General features: G+C 35.4%; 2 protein-coding genes across 3 annotated transcripts; both read right to left on the bottom strand.

Moving 5' to 3' along the window:
- Nucleotides 1-496: 496 nt before the first annotated feature.
- Nucleotides 497-4,781, bottom strand: LOC132634955 (RHOMBOID-like protein 2). The gene is made up of 5 exons (XM_060351144.1): nt 4,179-4,781; nt 2,446-2,609; nt 2,182-2,345; nt 1,502-1,752; nt 497-782 (listed from the first exon to the last, which is right to left on the bottom strand). The coding sequence occupies exons 1-5, from the start codon at nt 4,487-4,489 to the stop codon at nt 668-670; spliced, it is 1,005 nt and encodes a 334-aa protein (XP_060207127.1). The 5' UTR covers nt 4,490-4,781; the 3' UTR covers nt 497-667.
- Nucleotides 4,782-11,655: 6,874 nt separating this feature from the next.
- LOC132634954 (replication factor C subunit 2) lies at nt 11,656-22,377 on the bottom strand. 2 transcript variants are annotated; one of them, XM_060351142.1, is made up of 7 exons: nt 22,121-22,377; nt 13,631-13,737; nt 13,430-13,531; nt 13,013-13,208; nt 12,468-12,596; nt 12,181-12,375; nt 11,656-12,094 (listed from the first exon to the last, which is right to left on the bottom strand). In XM_060351142.1, exons 1-7 carry the CDS (start codon nt 22,262-22,264, stop codon nt 11,984-11,986), a joined length of 984 nt encoding a protein of 327 aa, XP_060207125.1. In that variant the 5' UTR covers nt 22,265-22,377; the 3' UTR covers nt 11,656-11,983. The 2 variants fall into 2 exon arrangements, with proteins under 2 accessions (XP_060207125.1, XP_060207126.1); XM_060351143.1 differs by lacking the exon at nt 22,121-22,377 and adding an exon at nt 21,668-21,709.
- Nucleotides 22,378-24,999: the final 2,622 nt, after the last annotated feature.

Raw genomic sequence — 24,999 nt, 5'->3', positions numbered from 1 at the left:
ACTAGTTTGGGAAGATTAGAGTACAACGTCATTGGACTATCAAGTTTCAATTTCGTAGTCACTTCTTAAATCGAATACTACTGAAATTAAGTTTTAACTACTAAAATAACACATCGTATTTCTTATATGCTACTACTGATTTGATTATGTTACATTCACTTATTATGTCGAGGTACTTTTGATCGTAAACCGACACTCATAAAGATTGTCAAAACACTATTAACCTGAAGGGGTCGACAAATACCTTTTCAATATTGATGAGGAAACTTGGAGTGGCAATGAGGATAAGAAAACTATACTTGACGTGATGGATCCCTGAGTTTACTCTAGTAAATAAGAAGTGATTAAAAAATGCGCTAAAATTTGTAAAGAGATTACTTCGTAGCATTGCTATTCATAGATATTTGTCATTTGCTCAAAACAATAACATGCTGAATTGCAAATGGGATGAACGTATAAGAGAGTAATTCTTGCTAACTTACATGAAGAATGGAGATTCAGTGAAAATCATAGACAGATTTACAATATATATAATATTATATCCACACAACAAAACCAGCAGACATATTGACACTATACATGTGAAAGTATAACATATGAACAATATGTTTTAGTCTATGCAAAAAGGACAGAATTAATAAAATCATAGCCGGAAAAGAAAAGCTCTTTAGTTATTATCACATCTCCATCTTGATGTACGTAAACAGCTTAAATAACGGCACCAACTGCAATGCTCGTTTGCCTTCACTCCTCTAAATAGCATCACCAATCCCACTGTGAATCTGTAAAAAGAAAAACACGAAAAGTTAAGTCACCTTATTCAAAGACTACAAATCAGGTTACTATTTATATACGGTCTATGCATTGACGATGTAAAAGAAATATTTGAGCTATTAGGTGTCACTTAAATGGCATTACAAGAAATACTCAATAACTAAGACTTGAATGGTAACAACTAACACGGTATAAACGATAAATAACCTGCTAACTGTGTAAATATTCGTTACTCCTGGAGTGTATATGACCCTTTTAAAATATATGCATTATTGCTAGAGACCCAAGAAGAACGAAGCGAATATACAAGATTTATATTAGCTTGATCCCAACTAGTTGATACAGATTTATACTGAGTCAACACCCTTTTAAAATATATGCATTATTGCTAGAGACCCAAGAAGAACGAAGTGAATATACAAGATTTATATTAGCTTGAACCCAACTAGTTGATATAGATTTATACTGAGTCAATACCCATAGTTCCAGAGGAGTAGGTGACATGTTCTTAACACTGATTGACTTAGAATTCTAAATCTGTAGTGTACTCAACATCTGATCCTGATCAATGAATAGTTTATTGTGAGCTAAAAAAAAAAAAATTACCAACCTTTATGACCCTTTTTATGAGTGAACGATTTAATAGGAAACAGCAGTCAAGCCTATTAGCTTAGATGTTACAATGACGCAAATCTAGGATCAACAATAGGAGTGGCAGAGAGCTTACCCAACAATCAACAAAATCGAGGCAATCAACAGGAGAACATATTGGTAAACTTTGAACTTGGACTTGAGGCGAGCTTCAGCTGGAAGATGTCGCCTTTCGAGCCAACCAAACTGAGGTCGGAGTAGCAAAATAAAGCCGAGAAGAAAACCACTCATGAAACCTCCAATATGGGCATAGTTATCAACATGAGGAAGAAGACCAACAGCTAAGTTAATCGCAATGATGATAATAAGAGTGAAAAGAGCCGCAGCCTGTACAAATGAGGATAATTAGTAGCGGAATCGAGTACTTAGAGAACTTGTTATATATGAAACGAATAATCTCCTCAACAGGGAAAAGAACATAAGAGATGTTTAAAGAGCCAATATCAATGACTTAATTTTGCAATCACTGCTACAGATTTGTATGTTTGATTAGAAAAAGATCAAATTTCAAGTGGAAGCAAATAAAAAGGGATAATTACCTTTTTGGACTACCCCACAAAATAATAGCCGGCAAATATGTGTTGACTATTAAGTAAGAATATACATATAATATACATAATCAGTGTATATGTTTGTATATTTTAGCTAGCACTGACGAGCCAAAAATGAAAAGATGGATAAGGCACCTCTCGAGATCCCCCCGCGACCAACAAAAAAGATAAAAGACAGAACAACAGAATAGCAGAGTTTGTATACCTTATTGGTGTATATAGTCCAGTTAGTAAGTAGCTCTGATAACATTGCTCCAAGAAGTCCAAATAGAGCACCAGAAGCTCCAACAGAGATGCTCTGTTGAATGAAAAGGCAAGAAAGAACACTCCCACCAATTCCTGACAAAAGGTAGATAATCCCCACACGGACTGCACGTAAAATTAGAGAATGGTAAGTAACAGAACAATAAATTTAAGAACAAAATCTGAATTAAAATTGTGGTAATTAAAAAGACAATGAGAAGTGTACCAAATCCAAACTGCTGCTCAAGGCGAATTCCGATGAAAACCAAACTCAACATGTTGGCAAGCAGATGAACAACACCAGCATGTAACCAGATACAAGTGAAAAGTCTCCAGCCCTGATGCTCGTGCACTACTTTATACCATTCTAGAGCTCCCAATTTTTGCAGTCTGCACAGGTACAGGGAAGAATGAATATATAGTACTTCATTTATTTGTCTTCCACATAGGTAATTCATTATATCATCAGAGGTCCAAACAACATAGTAATAATGAGGATTCACTAACAGAAGCAAACTTTCAAGAAGTTATAGTCCAATACGCAACTTGACATGATCGAACAAGTATTAACGTTAAGAGGTTAAAAGCAGATCGAAATATTGTAGATCTAGCAACAGCGTCATTGCAACATGACAAAGGAAGCAATCCTAGAATAATACTAAAAGGCTCCAAATAAACACAATTAGGAGCTAGGAAGCAAATTTTAGATGTCAAAAAGCATGCTTGAGGCAAGAGTTCTAAAGATTAGCAGAATTAAGCTGGCAATATTGCACACTTCAAACCTATGTTGCTCGGACTCTCCAAAAATGTTGTTGCACCATGTCGGATCCTCCAAAAATGCACTGCTTTTGGAGGATCCGACACACACCTGTCGACATTTTTGAAGAGTCTAGGCAACATAGCTTCAAACTATGCTTGGCCTCCTAATACTCCACAAAATTAGATGAATGAAGGGGCGCATGTATTTTAGGAGTTATGGTTCGTCTAGATTCAATAGCTTTAGCTCATACCACATATGTGTTAAAAAAATCCACTAAATAAGTTCATATAAAAGATTCCACACCCAGTAAATCAAATGGGTTGTGATTTAATTTCAAACTCGAACCATAACGTTTAAATCCTAGATCCGGCTCCGCCAGCTGAAATGTCTTAGTTTAAACAAACAAGAGCCCCAACGAAGGAATTGAATCATGAATCAGGCACAAATTAATCCCAGATAGTTAGTTTTTTACTAAAAGGCAACAATATTTCCTTTAGGAATTTATGTGATCAGCTTAAGACCAAAAGAAAAATTCAATCTTTTTTCCTTTTCTTGGGAGGATTGACTAACTTATAAAAACCATAGAAATCAAGAGTCCATATTACCACACTAGAATAACATCAAAGAGGGAAGAACTTTCAAACTTGTCCCTAAGTCAAAATTGCAAGAAAACAACAATATTTCCTTTTAGGAATTTATGTGATCAACTTAAAACAATAGAAAAATTCAATCATTTTTCCTAATCTTGAGAGGACTGACTAACTTATAAAACCACAGAAATCAAGTCTCCATATTACCACACTAGAACTACATCAAATAAGCAACAACCTTCATCCTCCATAAGCTAAAATTGTATACTCCCTCCCCAATTGATGTGACACTTTTCGTTATTCGAGATTCAAACTATATAAAGTTTGACCAACATTTAAAAATGTATTTTTTTCATCCTATTGACATGAGAAGATTACAACTTATATTATATTTCAAATAACTTTTGAATATCTAAATTTTAATATTAAAATATTAGTTGATCTAATCCAATTTAGCTTCAAATCGACTATGAACACCGAAAAGTACCACATAAATTGGAATGGAAGGATTACAAGTTAACACAATTAAATCAGGCAGACCAATAAAAACCACAAACATCAAAATCATTACAAAAATTATATATATATAAAAAAAAGGAATTCACTTACGTGGAAGAAGAGGGTCCAAAAAGTGGATTATCTTGTAAGGGTTGAAAAGAAAGCCTGCCAAGAAACCTAGCAACACACTGGCGACCTCTACCAAAATTGTTAATATTATTAGGGCAATTGTTAACAAACATGATAACAACAAACATAGCTACATTAGCCACAACAATCATAGGAACAAGCCAAGAAGTCCATTGTGATCCAGAATTCTCCATATAGTAAGCTGATGACGTGGCAGGTTGTGTTGGTGGTGGATAAGTCCCATTTCTTGATTTTGTTCCATCCCTTTCCAGATCTCTGTTACTACCCATCATTCTTGATTTCTTCAAAAAATTTAACAACTTCAAGAATTACCCTTTAAACTGAATTTCAAGAATTACCCTTTATACTGAATTTCAAGAATTGGGTATTATATATATATTATGTGTGAATGAGTATAGGGCAGAAGAAGTAGCTTGGAAGCAGAGATGAAGAAGGCTTTAAACTGAATTTCAAGATTGGAACTTTAGGGTTTTTTTGAGGATTTTTAACAGCTGGGAAGTATCTTTCAGACACGAATACGCGGTGAGCACTTTTTTTTAAGGATTTGTTTGCTTCTTTGTGTTATTTTAGTTTGGTAGGATGTAGGAGAAACTTATGTGGATTATTATTGGATATATCCCAAAAAGGTTAATAATTTTTTTTCCCCTTTTCAACAACCAAAAAAAAAAAAAAAAACTGGCAGGGTTTTCGAGTTCCCTTTTCAATTTTCATAATGCTCCTTTAAGTAAAACTTTCATGGATATTTTTATTTAGACGTCACCAGTAAATTTGTATATATTTTTTAAAACTTTTGCACGTCTTTGTTCCAAAAAATAAAAAAACAGAAGTTCATATAAGTGGTAAGAAAAATGACTTAATTAAGTAATATATCACGAAATTTCATGTTAAAATGACTAAATTTAGTAACATGTGGCTAAAATTCAGGCAAAAATGACTGAACTTTAGCCATTCGTGACTGAAGTTGAGACAAAATTGACTGAGCTTCAGCTATATGTATATAAATTTCAATTATATGAAATTTCTGACACTGCATGTATAAAATTAGTCGGAAGTGGTTGGATTTGCAAATTTTTACACAACGCAGATTTAACTTAATGGTGATCCCAAAATTGAGTATTTGTGCACTTCGCCCTCCTTTAAAGAAATTATAATGGGGTTCTAAGTATAAAATTTGATTAATTTCTAATTTAATTTCATACATAATTTTTAAAACTATTGAGATAAACTTACATAAAGGTATATAGAATGGTATTGTAAATTAGGTATAGTTTTTTAGCAGTATTCTAAAATATTGAAAAAAAGATCGTAGGAGATATTCCCTTTTTCGGGGAAAGTTTTGGATTTTAGGGGATGAATAATGAGAAGATGATGGAACTTTGCTCTTAAAAAGGAAGGTAAGTTATTATGTCGAAGATAATGCAATTTTATAGAAGGTTGTTTTTCCTTGTTACGGTTCTAGTGATATTGATTCTCTCTAAAAAAAACAATTCGCCAATGTTCTATTTAAACGATATTATACTTTTATTGCATTATCTTCGACATTAAACGATATTATACTTTTATTAGCATCTTCCTATAATTAACAATTTCATAAAAAAAATTACAAGTCAATAAGTCATTACCCCCTTTTTACCAAAATACAAGTTAGTTGGAAGATAAAATAAAATTAAAAAGTTAACTTAGAAAACTGTCAAAGATAATTGTACTTTTTATAGTATTAAATACAATTTTGACTTAATCTCTGAATTTTCGCATTTTGTGGAAATGTCTTTCTCTGGTCATTTTACTTTATTTAATTAAATAAAAACACAACCACATGTTTTTTAACTTGTGAAAATGTGAAGATAAAGATAAATAACTAAATAACAATACATATTCAGACAAATTTGAAGATTGGGGTAGGCTTTGATGGGCGATGGCTAAGTCCTACCTAAGATAGTTGATAATTTGCTTTCACCACACATGTCATGTCATTGCATATTGTGCTTTTGGATATGAGCATATTATTCAATTTAACTTTTAATTATAATGGGAACGAACAATGATTCAGATATTTTCAGGACGAATATTTTTTTACTTCGATATATATATGATGATTCAGATGAATAAATATGATCAATTTTAATACTTGTCATATTTTCATTGGAAAAGGTGGAATTAACTTGTAGAAGGAAGAAATAGTGAGTGAAATTCAAGCAATCAAAAGGATAAAATGAGAATATATAAATAGGGATTCGTGACATTTTCATGAAAAAAAAAATTGGAATAAATACTTTTGGGATTTTTACCCTCTATGTTAATTAGGGCAAAATAATTACCTAATTTAGCTAAAAAAATTTACCCGCTTTAATCGTCGGAGAGGTCATCTCCTTCATCCTCTACTTTCGTCTCTGTCTCTCTTCTTCTCTTGCCATTCTCAATTTTCAGGGGAACTGGAACTACCCCTTAGAAAAAACACCAATTTTCATCTTTCTGATTTCCAAATCCAAAACAAAATTGATATTAAAAAGATTTACTCATCAGATGCATAGATCAATTACCTGCCGTAATATAGATTTAGTTTTATTTACAGATTTCCAAATCAAAATGAAACTAATGCAAAGGGATTTATTCATGAAATCCACGTGATCCACCCATAGACCACCAATCTTCATCTTCATTTCGATTTACTCCGTCATTGATTTTGAGTTTAATTTGATCCGGTCTTAGCAAAAACAACTGGATAAAGTGTGTCTAAATAACTCTTCTACATTATTATACACTTTTATACAAGGTAGATATATTGTCTACAATAAATATATAATGTTGTATATCATGTGTATAAACAGTGTTGCAAAAACAAAGCTGGCTATGAGATATAAATTAAAAATATGACTATGTGAATGTAATTTTTTATGTTGGATTATACATTATTGAAAGTACTCAACACTTTTTTCCATATATGTATTGAACCTTGATAGCTAATTTTGCCGGCAAATCTTTGTCTTTTTTTTCCCCTTAATTTTCTCTTTGAAATTCTCGTCCAATAGATTGAAGGGATTCACCCAGTTATGAATCCACATGATGAGAGTTAGTGAATGAGACAACATATTTAAGTTTTGATTAAGATGTTTCTTACTAATATTTTCTCCAACTATTAAAGGAAAGGCTCAACCAAAATAAAATGGTACGATTAAGAAAAACGATTTCCTAAATTAGAATTTTTCTCTGAGTAAATGAATATGACCTTTTAATTTGTATACATTGTATGTATGCAGAATTCTCTAGTGTGAAGCAAATATAATTGAGATCAGCACTACATTTTTCGTATTGAACTATCACTTTTCAAAAAGGGAAAAAGGATAACTATGGTTGGTTAATTGTTGAACTACTAGATTTCAACACAAACTTCATCTTGTCTAAGAAGAAAAAAGAACAAGGGAAAGTAAAATGGCACAAGAAGAAAGCATGTTAATTTTCTTTTCTTCTAACTAAAAGGTCAAAATTAAAATTAAAATTTAATAGTTGCAATTTCATTGTGCATCATCATGAGATATAAGGCCGAAAAGATCAAGACTCTTGTCTTTTATATAGTACCAGAAGCGGACCTATAATATTAGGTGTGGTCCGGATGAATTACATTAATTTTTGCTTAGATCTTTTATTTGTATTAAAAAAATTCATTAAATATATATATATATATATATATATATATATATATATATATATATATATATATATGAATATTTAATTATAAATCTAGTAATTAACACGTTATGAGTTTGTGTGACCTGTACAAAACAAATAAACATCAATTTGACTCTGCCTGGAATTATTCATGGTCCAACTCTCACAATAAAAAATTAAAGAAAGACAAAGAACTGATTAAAAAATTAAACTTAGTGTGATATGCTAAATAGTCTGAGATGCTAAATCAGACACAAGGCAGACAGATTATGGTGCTAAGCAAAAAGGTATAAATTAGCTGTAGCTTTGTTCGTTTATGCCTCAAACGTCATGGAACAATATGCTTACTATTTTAGCCAACGATCATAATTCATAATTATGTTCGAACCTTACAACTTTGGACAAAGATAGAGAGCGTGGGGCGGGGAGAGGGGGGGGGGGGGGGTTCTTAAATGATGTTAATTCTTAAAATGCCTTTTTCTTAAAAGTGTTTTTTAAAAAAAAAAAACTTTTTGTGCATGCAATTTGGTAGTTTAATAGTATAATATGCATTTCTTTGCTGTAGTTTTCACCTTCATCATGGATTGTCTTTTCAATCTCTCTTTACAATAAAATGTTACAAATTGGTAATTTGGTATGCTAACATTTTTATACTACCTAACATGAAATTTTCAAAGACCAAATAAAATAAAACTGTCTAACTTCACTTTTCTTTTTGACAACAAACAACCCTGTCTAACTTCACATCAATCACCAATTAACTATTCAATTTTTTAAAATATTTTTCTCGAAATATTACTAATTCAAAGGGTGAGAATTAGGTAATCAAGAATGGTAACAGCATGAATTTATTAGCAACAAATTTCAAGTATTTAAACGGAAAGCATACTAAAGTCAAGCACATACATAATTTTAATATTTATTCTCAGTCACGGAGAGAAGTGTGTAACAATGTACGGAAAACGTAAAAAACCATTGACTATTAATCATTAAGTTTAAGAATGTATTTTATTTAAAAAACATTATGAAAGGCACCTCTTGTAAAAACAATTATTGTCGTGATACTTCCACGGGGAGCACACGTACCTGACACGGAGCACCACAACTCGGTACTTGGAATATGACACGGAAAAAAAAAGAATTAATGCAAGAGTGAACTACCAAATCTTTTTGAATACCGAAAAGGGCCAAATATAGTGAAAAGGACGTTGTGTGTCACTCAGCCAAACTAATTTCATATTTAATCACTGTTTGAGCTTAATTTCACTAGATGTCTGTTCAGCCCAAAATAATGCCAAAAAATAGCTGGTCGGCCCAAAATATTGCCAAGGCTGACTGGCCCAACAGCCCAGGCGCTTTAAAAAAAAGAACTTTTTGTGGCGACTTAGTCGCCACTAAAGGGCTGCTACATCATATATACATATTCTGGAATTATATATACACTTTATATATAAAAATTATACATTTTATATACATATGCTGGAATTAATCATACATTTATTTTACATAAATTATACGTTAACTATACATTTATTATACACATATTATGCAATAATGATATGATATTATTTTTTTGACATATACAATAGTGATACATATTATATACCACAATGATACGGTTTCTATTATACATTTTTTATACGTATGGTACACTTTCTATACAAGACTGATACAGTTTATATACACATGCGGAAATTATATATACACTTTATATATAAAAAATATACATATTATATACAAAAATGATACAATTTTCTATTTTATACAGGGCAGTTGCACTGTGCTGATACACATTATATACAAAAATGATACATATTATATACAAAAATGATACATACCTTAGTGATTCATATTTTATACAGTTTCTATACATTACAGATAGGTACTCATACATATTTTATACACAAATGACATATATTATTTATAAAAATCACCTCAAACATTTTTGTGTTTGGATTTTTATTTGAAAATTGTCTTATTTAAGTTTTGGCTAACGGATGAAATTAGTTTAGTGGGTATAATTTGGATTTGAAAAAAATTAGGTTAGAGGGTGGGATTATTTATGGCCGACCGGCCATATGTGTCCTTTTCCCCCAAATATATCCCTGCATAGCTTTACTATCTGAAAAGGGTTAAATATATCTTTCGTTATATTTTGAGTTCAAATATATTCTTGCCGTTATACTTTGGGTCCAAACATACCCCATACCCCTATCGTTATACTTTGTTTCAGATATACCCCTTATTTCAATAGAGATACACGTATCGCTATCCTATTGGTCTATTTTAAATATCCTTTAATTAATTAATCCAACCCATACCCATAATGATAACAAAAAACAAAGAGAAATAATGACACCAGCTGCTTGATAAATTCAAAGACGTTTTATATTCTTGAAATGAAGATAACATTGAAAGCCACTCCGACGCCATTCAGAATTTCACAGAAAATTATATGAAAATGAAAGATTCTTAATCCCCATTGCTGGAGATAGATCGGACAGAAGGGTAGCTTCTGTAGCCATGGCAAAGTAGAATCCTCTGGTCACTTCACTAACATGCCTTTGCTAAACTGCAAAATAATCTATGAACAGAGTACTACTTCAAAATGCTTACAAGCAAATAAAACAGAAACCAATAACAACAACAGCATCATCTCAGTCCATTGATTCTTACAAATTGTATTCCTCAGTCCCATTCTTTTTTACGTAATTTGATTGGTTGTTGAGTTTAAGCTTTTAAATTTGACTTATGAATTATGAGCCCGTTTGGATTGACTTATAAGTTGCTTATAAGTTGTTTTTAGCTTTTTTGAGTGTTTGGCTGGCCAGCTTAAAGTTATTTTGTGCTTAAAATAAGCTTAAAAAAAAATTAATCTCATTTGACTTAGCTTATCTAAAGCAGCTTATAAGCTGAAAACAGCTTATAAGCTAAAAAAAATAAGTTAGACTACCCCCAACTTATATTTTTTAGCAGCTTATAGGCATAAGCCCATCCAAACAGGCTCTATATAAGTAATCGTGGAAGAAAGCTTTGCTCCCCCCTTCTTCTTCTTCTCCGCATACCCATACCCAGTACCCATATTCATATTTGTATTTTAATTAATTAAGATAAAATTTAATATAGGCCAATAGGATGATGACACGTGTATCTCCATAAAAATAAGGGGTATATCTGAACTAAAGTATAATGATAGGGGTATAATTAAACCTAAAGTATAATGATAGGAGTATAATTAAACCTAAAGTATAATAACAGGGGTATATTTAAACTCAAAATGTTTGATCCTTTTCCGATAGTACAGGGGTATATTTAGCCCTTTTCTGATTTGAATATCCAAAAAATTACTCCTATAGAGGCTAGAAGTACTCGCACCAAACCAATCGGCAAAAGTTGAGAGACTCAGCGTCAAGCGAACTAAATTCAATATTTAAGTGGAAAAAGATACAAGAGGTCATCATTCTCGAGTTTCGAAGATTGCATGTGACCCAAACGGTTGACATCCTATAAAAAAAAAAAAAAAAAACATTGGAAGCACTAGGTCAGTAAGACACTAGACCTATTGCAAAATGAGCCTTGATGAGGATGCTTGAAGAGGATGTTTTTCTTTCGTTTTTATTTGATATCTGAGATATTTTAGAGGGCTAGTGACGGATGATTTGGTAATGGGATCGCCTCGGTACCTTCTCTACTTAAAACATTCAAGATTCAAAAACGTAACACGCGAGTCACCCACACACCATACATTGCCTTTTACCACTAGACCAAAGTCTTGATAGCAAATCTCAGTGAGGATGTTGAAACTACTAAACACACATTTTTTTCTTAATCCGGTTTGGCTAAGAGAGGATTGAAAGATGTGGTCCTTCAAAAACATATTCCTTCCTAGAGTTAAAAGGCTGCCTTTACATTTTGTAGAACTGAAATGCATAATGGTTCAGCAACCATTTTCCTCATTGCAGTAACAACTCTGCAATTCGACAGTCTTAACGCCTAGCATAAAATGCTAGCTTTTTTCAAGAAAAGCTAGGAGTACGCGATAAAATGGAACACCATCGAGGACTCATCTCAGTTGACCACGAACTTCAGTGCCGGTCTCATCATGCAGCCTTAACCGTTTCTCTAACCAATGATAGTTTAGCCAGCAAACCACACATCTGGAGATATGAACCGACCCCATCACAGATCCTCATGTGGGCAAAACCAGTTTCCTGTTACCACAGCAGAAAAGAATAAATGGTGCTAAACAAAAGATTGCTTATAAAGGTGAAATTTTTAAGGACTAGAACAGGCAAACCTTCAAGAACTCCAGTTTTACATATTCTGCCATATCATAGTTCTTTATAATTCGGAAAAGGGTCGTGATAATGTCAGTGGGGGAATACCCCAGGTCATACAGTGCCTTTAGACCGGCACAAGCATCATCAAATTTCCCTTCAAGGACATTCCGCACCATATTCTTCACATGCAATGGATGAGGTTGGTCGCAAACCTAGCATTCAGCAAAAGAGAGAATGAAGTCATTAGGGGCGTCTGTCAAAGATGAATACTGTAATTAGATGAAAGAGATGTGAGCCTTATAACCTTGAAGACATTCTCTTGATTGACAAAACCAAATCCACTGTGCGTTGCTTGTAAGTTATTTAAGGCCTGTCTCATATCCCCATCAGCAGTAAATATAATAGCTTCGAGACCTTCAGGTACATAAGCAACCTGCAAGAGTTAACATCTCCATAGCTCATGAATCTCTTCCACCAATAAAATATTTGGTAAAAACAATGATGACCACATATTGAAGTGATTAGATGAAACTTTTAGCAATGCCTTGTGATGCTGGAGGGATATAGAAAGGTCCGTACCCTTGAGCTCATAATCTTGGTTAGACATTTTTTTAAGACGGTGAACATAAATACCAGGATGCTCCTTAATCAAATTAATTAGCAAAGAAAGGCATGAAATTTTGCAGAACAACTGGGAGGTTCATTGTGCTGCAAGAGATAATGATACCTGACTCATTGTGCAGACAAAAATTGTTGATTAAACACAAGGATCAAACGAAACCATTTAGAAGCAGCAAGAGGAACAGTAGAAGAAATAGCATGTGTGTCAAGGATTAAGATTGCGAGTACCTTTTCTGCTGCAACCACAGCCATAAGGCGTCCAAGGATCTCTTGGTCAGATAATCTTGCAAATCGGACAAGGGCACATCTACTTTGAATAGGCTCGATAATCTTAGAAGAAGTGTTGCAGGCAAGAGCAAAGCGAGTGGAGTTCGAATATATTTCCATTGTCCTCCTCAGTGCTTGCTGAGCTCCAGATGTCATGCTAAAAATTCCCATACCCAAAAATGAAAAGATAAAAATGATTCAGTTCACTGCAGACAATGCAGGTCAACACCACAAAGACAGACTTTCTAATGCCCCTGAGAATCAATCAAATCGATACCCATGGTGCAGAAGAGATAGAAAAGTGGACAGCTTTTTGCACATGACTTCAACTTTTGAGTACAAAAATGATGTCTAAATTTACAGAATAATATTTCTAACCTATCAGCCTCGTCCAAAATAATTATTTTGTGCCGACCCGGGGGTAGAGTAACTTTCTTCTGAGCAAACATCTTGATTTTGTTCCTGACAACATCGATGCCTCTGCACAAGAAATATTAACAGTAGTAAGAATTTTATTGTAAGTTATAAATAACCATGTGAAACAAAGAGTTTTTAGATCTAATCAAGCGCTCAATATACCTATCATCTGATGCATTTAGCTCCAGGACAGCCTCCTTATAATTTGGTCCCAAAAGCTCATGAGCAAGAGCCAATATACTAGTGGTTTTTCCAGTACCTGGAGGACCCTGCAGAAAGTTTTATATAGAATTGAATATCCAGCATGAAGAAACTATGAGCAAAATCTTACACTGGATAAACACGTGAAAACTAACTTCTGTTTGACATGAATTTCAAGAACTTTCCAGTGAACAACATCCTGTAAGTGTTGTCCACCTTTATGTTTATCCTAATACTTCACGAACCAAGTTTTGAATTAAGCTGCACTGCTTGCTATGAGCAAACTGCTTTTGCCAATTCAATGTGACGCAATATGGACAAACATTTAGGCGGCCGAAAATCCTATATTAAATTTGCATTCAAGTAAAAAGGGTCAACTTCCCCCAAAACTAGCAATAACTACTTTGTTCTTACACATTCTCATCAATCAACACATTGAAACTAACCAATGAATATTACTCAAGGATCCAATTCACGATTCATCGCATACGAGACTGTATTTGAAACCAGAAGTCTATTTTCCCACTAAATAGAGCATACAACAACAACAACAACAACCCAGTGAAATCCCACAACGTGGGGTCTGGGGAAAATAGAGCATACACAATAGGTAAAAGAATCCACATCAACATCTGGTATACGCTCACACATAAAGTGCATAGTTCTTTGCAAATATATATGTCCATGCAACTGTGAAGTCCAACTACTATTGAGAAAGGATCATTAAGGTTTACACAAGAAAAGGAATCACGAATGGTTCATATTCAGGACTTAACAAGAGATAAAACTAAGGTTATATCCAACAAAAGTAAGAGCTTCCATGCCACTTCTGAAACACTGAACTTCCCTCGGGCAAGTTTTTATAACACTACTGCCAGATAAAAACTCTCTTCTTACCAGGCACATAAACAATAGAGTCCTCTCTGTCAGGTGCCTTGTAACCTTGTTGCACGTCCTCCATCAGTTTTGACACATTGTCGATCTCCGAGTCCCAATCAGAACTACATTGTAGAATTGTGGCTTCTTTGTTTGCAGTACGAGCAAATATCTCACGATGTCTGCTTCTTAGAGGGATGTGCCAATCCAAGAGTCATGCCAAAATTTAATCTTTTCCACATTTCACACAATTATTTGTATCATTTTCAAGAAATCAGGCCAATGATTCCTTATGCACTTCCAGACTCCAACACTATAAGTGGAACTTACTAGATTGTGCAAAACAAAGCCAGCTCCTCATACTTTGCTTGTTCAGAACTTTCTCTAAAGCCTCTGCGCTTCTTTTGATATCTCCATAACCATTCAACTATCAGACTTTAAATATGGAGCTGACTATTTACATAAATTATTAGCCCTCAAACCCATAGACTAAAGTTTCTCAACATCCACAGCAGAGCAAAAAGTTAGGACAGTCTTTTCTCTCTCATCTCTCACCTGCCCCCTCAACGGTAAGAACAGCAACCCCTACCCCCACCCCGACCGGCGACCAGGTACCACCACCGGTCCGGCCAGATCCCTCTCCCCTCCTCCCTTCTCTTTTCTTTTGTTTTCTTCTTTTTCTTGTGTTTCCTCCTCTACACTACCACCGGAAATCCTTCCCCAGGAGGTCTCCGGTCAGTTTCATCACAGGTAACCAAGTTTCCGGCAGGTACTGGCGGTGAACAGTGATTCCGGCGGCAAATAGGGATTTTTCGGTGGTGAACAGGTCATATTTACCTGGAGTTGGTACCTCCGGTAGCCCATATCCATTCCCTGTCTATTAGCCTTATAAACTTTTGCATGCTCCGCGTACTTGATTATTTATTTCACTGCCTTTAGACTCTTGCTAACTTGTGCTTTAGTATTGATCCTTTGTTTGTTTTAGATCAACCTTTGACTAGCGTCTATTTGCTTTAGTGGCTTTGGTGAGGGATGGTAGACTAGGGTCATGTTCTTGGTTGGGGACGGGGGCTAGGGTTGGGGGGCCTAAGGGAGTTAAGGGAGCTTCTAGGTTGAGAGTAGGGTCTTGGAATATTGAGACTTTATCGGGAAAGTCCATAGAGTTAGTTAAGACGCTTAGGAGGAGGAGGATTAATACTGCTTGCGTGCAAGAGACTAAATGGGTAGGACCTAAAGCTAAGGATGTGGACGGGTATAAGCTTTGGTTCTTGGGTAAGTTGAGGTATAGGAATGGGGTAGGGATCTTAGTAGATAGTGAGCTGAGAGATCAAGTGGTAGAGGTTAGGAGGGTCAATGACATGATGATGGCGATTAAGTTAGTCATTGGAGGGTTCTCCTTGAACATCATTAGTACTTACGCGCCGCAAGCGGGATTGGATGAGGAGGAAAAGAGGCGCTTATGGGAGGACTTGGACGAAGTGGTGGGAAGTATACCACCTTCTGAGAAGTTATTCGTACGAGGAGATTACAATGGGCACATTGGGTCTGTTTTGAGGGGTTATGACGATGTGCATGGGGGGTTTGGCTTCGGGGACAGGAACGGAGGAGGAGTCTCACTCCTGGATTTCGCAAAGGCCTTTGGATTGGTGATAGCCAACTCGAGTTTTCTGAAGAAAGAGGAGCACTTGGTAACCTTCTGTAGCTCGGTGGCTGCGACGCAGATTGACTTTTTGCTCCTTAGAAAAGATGATAAAGGTCTCTGTAAGGACTGCAAGGTAATTCCAAGTGAGAATCTTTCGACCCAGCATAAGTTATTGGTGATAGATTTGGAGATAAAGAGGGTGAAGAAAGCGAGGGTCATGGATGACCGACCGAGGATTAAGTGGGGGAGTTTGACGTTGTCTAGTGCCCTAGAAATGGGGGAGAAGTTGATGGCTATGGGAGCGTGGAATAGTAGGAAGGATGCGAGCAGTATGTGGGATAGGACGACCAGTTGCATTAGGGAAGCAGCTAAAGATGTACTGGGGGTCTCAAGAGGTCGCCGTGGTGAGCACCGAGGGGATTGGTGGTGGAATGGAGAAGTCTAAGGGAAGGTGGAAGCAAAGAAGCAAGCGTATGCGAAGTTGGTAGATAGCAAGGATAATGAAGAGTAGCGGATGAACAGGGAAAAGTATAAGATGGCGAGAAAGGGAGCGAAGTTGGCGGTCTCGGCGGCAAAAGCGGCAGCCTTCGAACGCCTTTATGCAGAACTAGAGGACCGAGGCAGGGATAAGAAGTTGTTCAGGCTTGCCAAGGCGAGAGAGAGGAAAGCACGCGATTTGGATCAAGTGAAGTGCATCAAGGACGAGAATGGCAAAGTGCCGGTAGAGGAAGCCCACATTAGAAGGAGATGGCAGTCATACTTTCATAAACTCTTGAACGAAGAAGGGACAGAGACATTGTGTTGGGAGATTTGGAGTGCTCCTATAGGCGTCGCGACTTTGGATATTGTAGGCAGTGTTATCAAAGGCGCGCTTAAGCCCTGAAGCGAGGCTCAAAACATGTTAAGCGCTTCGCCTCGCTTTATGTGCGCTTCAGTGTCATCGTCAAGGCTCTAAGACATATTTTTCCTTGCCAATCAGCCTCTCTTGAAAAGGTGACACTGGATGATTGATATTTCACTTTATCGTAATATTTTTATAATTTTGTTGTCCATATATTTGTTATTCATGCTTATCAAAAGCGAAAAGCACAAAAAAACTTTAAGGTCAGCTGGGGCTTTAAGCGCAAATAAAGCGTGGGCTTTAATGAAAAAAGGCGCAATGGTGCAAAAATACAAATATATATATGTTTAGTCCAAATAAACATAGGATGCGCAGGGAAAGAGCGACCGGACCTGATGAGATCCGGGGGGAATTTTGGAAGAGTACGGGCAGGGTAGGCTTGGAGTGGCTGACTGGGTTGTTTAATGTCATTTTCAAGACGACAAAAATGCCCGAAGAATGAAAGTGGAGTACAATGATTCCTTTGTATAAGAACAAGGGTGACATTCAAAGTTGCAACAACTATAGAGGTATCAAACTGCTAAGTCACTATGAAAGTGTGGGAAAGGGTGGTGGAGATGAGGGTGAGGCGAGGTGTGTCTATTTCAGAGAACCAGTTCAGATTCATGCCGGGACGCTCGACTACAGAAGCCATTCATATTGTAAGGAGATTGGTGGAGTAGTATAGGGAGCGGAAGAGGGGCTTGCACATGGTATTTATCGACCTAGAAAAGGCTTACGACAAAGTGCCGAGAGAGGTTCTTTGGAGATGCTCGGAAGCTAAAGGTGTACCTGTGATGTACATCAGGGCGATAAAGAACATGTATGATGGAGCCAAGACCAAGTTAAGGACAATAGGAAGAGACTCGGAGCACTTCTCTGTTCTGATGGGGTTGCACCAGGGATCAGCTCTTAGCCCGTTTTTATTTGCCTTGGTGATGGATGAATTGATGCGACAAATACAAGGTGAGGTGCCTTGGTGTATGTTGTTCGCGGATGACATAGTCTTGATTGACGAAACGTTGTTCACGGATGACATAGTCTTGATTGACGAAACTCGTAGCGGAGTTAACGCTAAACTGGAGGACTGGAGACAGACGTTGGAGTCTAAGGATTTAAGTTGAGTAGGACCAAGACAGAGTACTTGGAGTGCAAGTTCAATGGCGTACCATATGAGGCTGACGAGGAAGTGAGGCTTGGTACCCAGGCCATCCAGAAGAAAGGAAGTTTTAAGTATCTTGGGGCTATTATTCAGGGAGATCGGGAGATCGACGATGATGTTTCACATCGTATTGGTGCAGGATGGATGAAATGGAAGCTCGTTTCTGGAGTGCTGCGTGACAAGAAAGTGCCACCAAAACTTAAAGGCAAGTTCTACAAAGTCGTGATTCTACCGACTATGCTGTACGGGGCGGAGTGTTGGCCAGTCAAGAACTCTCACGTTCAGAAGATGAAAGTCGCGAAAATGCGAATGCTGCGGTGGATGTATGGGCACACTAGGAAGGATAGGATTAGGAATGAAGATATCCGGGGAAAGGTGGGAGTGGCATCGGTGAAGGACAAGATGCAAGAAGCGAGGCTAAGATGGTTTGGACATGTCAAGAGGAGAGACACAGATGCCCCAGTGCGGAGGTGTGAGAGGTTGGCTATGGACCGTTTCAGGAGAGGTAGAGGGAGGCCAAAGAAGTATTGCGGAGAGGTTGTTAGACAGGACATGGCGCAGTTTTAGCTTACCGAGGATATGACCTTAGATAGGAGGTTGTGGAGGACTCAGATTAGGATAAAAGGTTAGGAGGTAGTCTCACTTACTTCTTTCGTCCTAGTGTAGTTTGCTCATTCGTTTATTGCCATCTGATTTCTGCTTATATTGTTGGGTCTTGTACTTCGAGTATCTTATTTATTTATGGTAGCTATTGTTTATCATGACTCTCTCGCTTTTGTTGCTTCTCGTTTTCATATTGTTTTGTTATGCTTGTCCTTATCTAACCTTTTGTCTTGTTCTCTCTTCAGCCGAGGGTCTTTTGAAAACAGCCTTCTCACCTTGAAAGGTGAGGGTAAGGTCTACGTACACTCTATCCTCCCCAGACCCCACATTGTGGGAATTTACTGGGTATGTTGTTGTTGTTGTAATGGTAATGTTCAAAAAGTTAGGACATTTCTTCATTTTAATAAATTTTGATACATTAATAGTACCTGACATAGTTCAAGCTTGTGAATAACCCTGCAAAATTATTATGATATGTTTTTTACTTCTTGACAACCCAAATCAATAACCATTATAAAAGGGGTCTATTAATCTTTTTTTTGGTGACCGAGAAATTCATCCGGGGCCGACCCTTTGGACCAACCGCACCCTCTGAAACTCGGGATGATGGCCCCACCCCCTTTTTTTTAAGTAAAAGGTAACTTTGTATTCACACAAAAAACTCATCATAAAGGTGATGAGGTATAATCTTACATCCCTTAGTAGGCAGAGACTACCGTAAAACAGAAAAAACTAGACTTTACACATGTCCTATGAAATCAACTAAGGATTCTGCTTCCCCCACCATATCCCGTTTACACCAAAAATAAAGTAAACTAAGGCACTTCATCTTGATCTTCTGAGTGTTGCTGCCATTATCATGAAAACATCTTGCATTCCTTTCTTTCCATAATGTCCACCAGATGCATGCTGGTATGTTCTCCCACCAGTTCTCCTTAGATCTTCTTCTTCCAATTCCTTTCCAGCTGTTCAAAAGTTCAAAAGTGGCCTTTGGCATGACCCAACTCACTCCAAGTAAACACAAGAACATGCTCCACAGATTTACAACTGTTTTGCAATGTAGAATCTGTTTCTTGTCCACACATAAAACACCTTGAGTAAATCTGAGTACCTCTTCTTTGTAATGCTTCATGAGTTAGGCATGCTCTTCTGATTACCAACCATGTAAAGCAGGCTACCTTATAAGGAACTTTGACCTTCCAAAATTATTAGCTTCCAAGGCCAATCTACTAGCATTAACTGATTGCTATTCATATCCCAATAACAAGACTTCACTGTGAAATCCCCTTGTTATGTAGCTCCCAGACAGGTCTATCAGGGCCAATTAAGGTGCCCTGGAAGGTACCTAAAATCTGAAGCAAGTTTGTTACTCCGTCTATTTCCCAATCATTCAAGGCTCTTCTGAAAATCAAATTCCACCCTTGATTGCTCCGCATTTGAAAGACAGTAGCATTCTTTTGAAGACTTATGATGTATAGGTCTGGGAACAGCTCTTTTAGACTAGTATCTCCTATCCATTTTTCATTCCAAAACCCCAACCCTCTACCCTCTCCAATTAAATAAATACCAGAGTTAATTTGCTTGGCCTGGGCTCGAACTTGTAACCTAGGACACAAGTCCCTCAAACTTTGCCAATTCCACGAAACCCTGGGGGCCAATCACATCACAATAATACTATACAGAAAACCTCAAACCTAACTATAGTTTCTTTATCAACCATACATGGAGCAAAAACTTAGCTTTTTTTCTTCTCTTCAGTTGCATAAATTTAGATATAGTAATAGCTTCTAACATACTTCAAGCTTGCGAAGAACAATGCATGAAAGTTCTTCTCACTTTTTTTCATGTTCTTTATTTTGACCGTCCAAATAAATAACCATTACAAGCTGGTCTATCACGGTGCTAATCTCAACACTAAACCTCAAACCCAGAAAACACAAAATTTCTTATTACCCATACATTGCGCAAAAAGCTAAGTCCCTTTTGCAACAGAAATACTTAACAATGCTTTATCTGCAAAAGACCTCAACCCCGAAGGTAAAAGTTTCTTATTTTTCATAAAAGTTACTCTAGTATTTTCTCTTCATTTCGCATAAATTTAGAGACAGTAACACTACCATCTAACGTAGTTCAAGCTTTTGAAGAACAACGCGTGAAAGTTCTTATCACTTCTTTTTCCATTTTCTTTTTTTGACCATCCAAATCAATAACCATTACAAGCTGGTTCTATCACGGCACTAATCTCGACAATAAACCTCAAACCCAGAACATAAGTTCCTTAATACCCATATAACTGAGCAAAAAGATAAGTCTTTTTTTAGTAACAGAAATACTTAACAATGCTATATACCTGCAAAAGACCTCAACCTCAGAAGGTATATTTTCTTAACATTCATTAATTGAGCAAAAAGTAAGTCTTTTTTGTGACAGAAGTATTTAACAATGCTATAAACCTCAAGCCCAGAAGGTAAAGTTTCTTATTTTTCATAAATGGGGCAACCAAAAAACAAAAAAGCAGTAGCAAAATTTAGATATAGAAATTGCATCTAACATAGTTCAAGCTTCTGAAGAACAACGCATGCATCAACCATCACGGTACTAATCTCAACAGTAAAACCTCAAACCCAGAAAGTAAAGTTTCTTCTTACCCATAAATTAAGCAAAAAATTAGTTCTTTTTTTTTTTTTTTTTTTTTTTTTTTTTTTTTTTTTGTAGCAGAGATAATTAACAATGCTATATCTGCAAAAGACCTCAAACTCAGAAGCTATAGTTTCTTATTTTTCATAAATGGGGCAACAAAAAAAAAAGAAGTAGCAAAATTGAGAAATTTCTTACGGCTAAAATAAGATTGGGCATGAAGCTCTTATCAAGGTACTAATCTCAACAATAAACCTCAAACCCAGAAAATAAAGTTTCTTATTACCAATATAATTGAGCAAAAAAATAGTCTTTTTCTGTAACAGAAATACTTAACAATATCTGCAATAGGCCTCAACCTCAGAAAGTAAAGTTTCTTAATTTTTCATAAAATGACCAAAAAGTTAGTAAGTCTTTTTTGCAACAGAAACATATAACAATGCTATATCTGCAAAAGACCTCAAACCCAAAAGGTAACGTTTCTTATTTTTCATAAATGAGGCAAGATTGGTCTATTACTTCAGTAATCTCAACACTAAACCTCAAACCCAGAAAATAAAGTTTTGTAACAGAAATATTTAAGAATGCCATATCTGCAAAAGTTTTCATAAAACAAAACAAGAGCAGTAGGAAAATAGGGAGATAGCTTACGGCTAAAATAAGATTGGGCATATTTCCATCACGAGCAATAACTTGGAGCCTTGCGACAGCATCTTCGTTACCCACTATGTCTGATACTTTGGTGGGTCTGAACTTCTCTACCCATGGGATTTCTGGCCCTGAAGAAGATGCCATTTCTGAAACTCAATTTGGTCACCTCCAAGAGAAAAAAGAAACCCTTTGTAAGTTTGTATTGCAACTTCAAATTGGAGGGAAATAGGCTAATGCCCCCAAAAGGTATACGGGAAGTCCGTAAGGTCATTTGTTGCGGTACTAAATTATTATAATTTCAGAACTAATTTAGCTCATTTGAGACATAAAATAAAATTACCTCAAGTTAGCGAATGCTCATCTTTAAGATTATATTTTATTTGGTAGAATAAATTTATAACTTCTTTCAAATATAATATAAAAAGTTAATGTTAGAATATTCTAGCTTATATCTTGCACCAAAGGAAAAGCGTTTCTTCTTTTTATTTTTTCCCTGAGAAAATGACAAAATGGTTCCTTATATTTGGGATAGGTTTATAATATAGTCCTTAAAGTATGTTTAAAACAGTTTTGGGCGTTTAAGTTTGCCAAAAATACTTACTTTTTGATCTTCGTTAAATATTTAACAAACTTTATCTGTCTAATTTCTTAATATTTCATTTGACATTCATATACCAAAAATGTAATATGTACAAATAATCATGGTTAAAATAAGCATTTGCGAATATTGAAAGTATATTGTATGATTGTTTTGTTCTCTTAACATTTAAGAAAATCGACATTGGACCAATTTTTTCTCCGAATAGATGTGGGATCGGACTTCAACAACTCTCCAGTACTCATAATTGGATATCCGGGAAACTGGCATGGGCAGTATGGCACGTGCACGGTGCACCTAACATCAGCTAAATCAAGAATTGAGACTATATCTATATTAAAAATAAAAACTGGGGCTAACTCAATCCCAAGAGTTAATTGAATCGAAGATATGAAAATTGCCAAGACCATATAATATGAACAATTTTTCCTCTAACAGTCACGTGGGACGTCAGCACAAACATCAACTTTCTATCATATTCGTGCTTCATATAAATATATGATGCTGTATTCGAATTTGATGGAAGAAGCAGGCTGTAAACTATGAAAATAATGCAAATATTATAGTCGCACGAGATGTTGAATATGGGTTTCAAAAGACACAGTTAATTGTTAGAGGATATGACATCATGTATAGCAAAATGTTTCCATGTTCACTCCATTCAATGGCTTGCTTGGAAATAAAAACGGAAGCTTGTGTGTAGCAAAATGAATAGATGGAGATGAATGGAAGAAAAAATAAAGAATAAAAGTGATCAATGAATTCAAATACGACTTAGAAGATTTATCCGGAAAAAGAAAAAAAATTCAAATACGACAACTAGTGTAGGCATGGAGATTGGCTCTTTCCCTCGTGTTTGTCTTTGAAAATGATGTTTGCCTTTGAAAATGAAGTATTATGGAAACTTATTTAAATTCTTTTAATTACTTTATTGAACGAAATAATTTTTGGGAGAAAATTTAAATTATATGCACAGATAATATATATATTTCTTATAATTATTACTCCCTCTGTCTCAATTTATGTGACACTTTTTGCTTTTCGTGAATCAATTTGACTAAGAGCCTGTTTGGATGGGCTTATGCCTATAAGCTGTTTTTAGCTTATAAGCTGCTTTAGATAAGCTAAGTCAAATGGGCCCAATTATTTTTTTGAGCTTATTTTAAGCACAAAATGACTTTAAGCTGGCCAGCCAAACACTCAAAAAAGCTGAAAACAGCTTATAAGCAACTTATAAGCCAATCCAAACGGGCTCTAAATTTTGAAGCTAAACTGAATTAGATTAACTCTATATTTTAATATTAAAATAATATATGTGAAAACTATATGGAAAGTACTATAAATTGCAACTTTTCTCATATCAATTTGATGTAAAAATACGTCTTAAAATAATGGTCAAAATTCATACGGTTGAAATCTCAGGAAGCGAAAAGTGTCACATAGATTGAGACGGAGGGAGCATATGTTAGATTTGTGAATTTTTTTAAGCGATAAAAGTTGAATTCTTTTTCTATAAGTTCCTTTTAGTTTTTCTTTGTTAGCTTGAGTTTTCGTAACATACAATTAAATTTTGCAAATATGAGGAGATACCTGAGATTTCTAAAATCACAAAAAACAAGTACTTGCTCATAATTTTCAATAAATTTACAAGTTTCAATTTTGTATTATAAATGTTAGGAAATCCGACAGCTACCTCATTTAACGAGCTACTGAGTTTCGATTCCTTTGACCAGGTAGTTTTCTTTCTATTTTATTCAGGTAGTTTTCTTTCTATTTTATTTTCCCCTTAAAACAAAAACAAACTTTGACCTGGTAAATAAATAAGGAAAAGAAATAAAATGGGGTCACTAACAGTTTTGATCCTTCAATTATAGATAAAATTTTAATTTAAGTACTTATAATATTTGACTAAGCAGATTAGACCTTCAACTTTTAGAATTACACAATTTTGATCTATTTGCTTATGAATACTCACGAACTTACAATATTCATTAATTGTTGCACCACTTATTAACTCATGCGTCATGTTAAATTTGTATTATCACTCAATATTAGACCTTAATGTAATTTATAAATAATCAAAATACTCTCTTCTTCTCAAAATAAGTGTCGTTTTAGCCAAAAAAAAAATCTCAAAATAATTATCACTTTAGAAATTCAAGACAAAAAATTAGGTAATTATTTCTAACTATACCTTTATATTAAAGAACTACTACTTCTTCTTTGTAGTGCTCAATTATCAAGAAAACATGTGATATTAAAAAGGGGAAACATAGCCTTG

Source organism: Lycium barbarum, chromosome 4 (genome assembly GCF_019175385.1).
Source record: "Lycium barbarum isolate Lr01 chromosome 4, ASM1917538v2, whole genome shotgun sequence".
Classification (NCBI taxonomy): Eukaryota; Viridiplantae; Streptophyta; class Magnoliopsida; order Solanales; family Solanaceae; genus Lycium; species Lycium barbarum.
The sequence above is the reverse complement of the archived record's forward strand: the minus strand, read 5'-3'. Positions and strand labels throughout refer to the sequence as shown.

Bases quoted from the DNA above. Each gene is read 5' to 3' on its own strand.
- LOC132634955 (XM_060351144.1), bottom strand. From the start codon at position 4,489: ATGATGGGTAGTAACAGAGATCTGGAAAGGGATGGAACAAAATCAAGA. The intron at 2,346-2,445 runs GTACACTTCTCA...TTTTACGTGCAG, and splicing joins TGAGCAGCAGTTTGGATTTG to TCCGTGTGGGGATTATCTAC. The intron at 783-1,501 runs GTAAGCTCTCTG...TTCTTTTTACAG, and splicing joins TCGATTTTGTTGATTGTTGG to ATTCACAGTGGGATTGGTGA.
- LOC132634954 (XM_060351142.1), bottom strand. From the start codon at position 22,264: ATGGCATCTTCTTCAGGGCCAGAAATCCCATGGGTAGAGAAGTTCAGA. The intron at 13,209-13,429 runs GTTAGAAATATT...GGGAATTTTTAG, and splicing joins ATTTTGGACGAGGCTGATAG to CATGACATCTGGAGCTCAGC. The intron at 12,597-13,012 runs GTACTCGCAATC...TAACTCTTGCAG, and splicing joins CTGTGGTTGCAGCAGAAAAG to GTTGCTTATGTACCTGAAGG.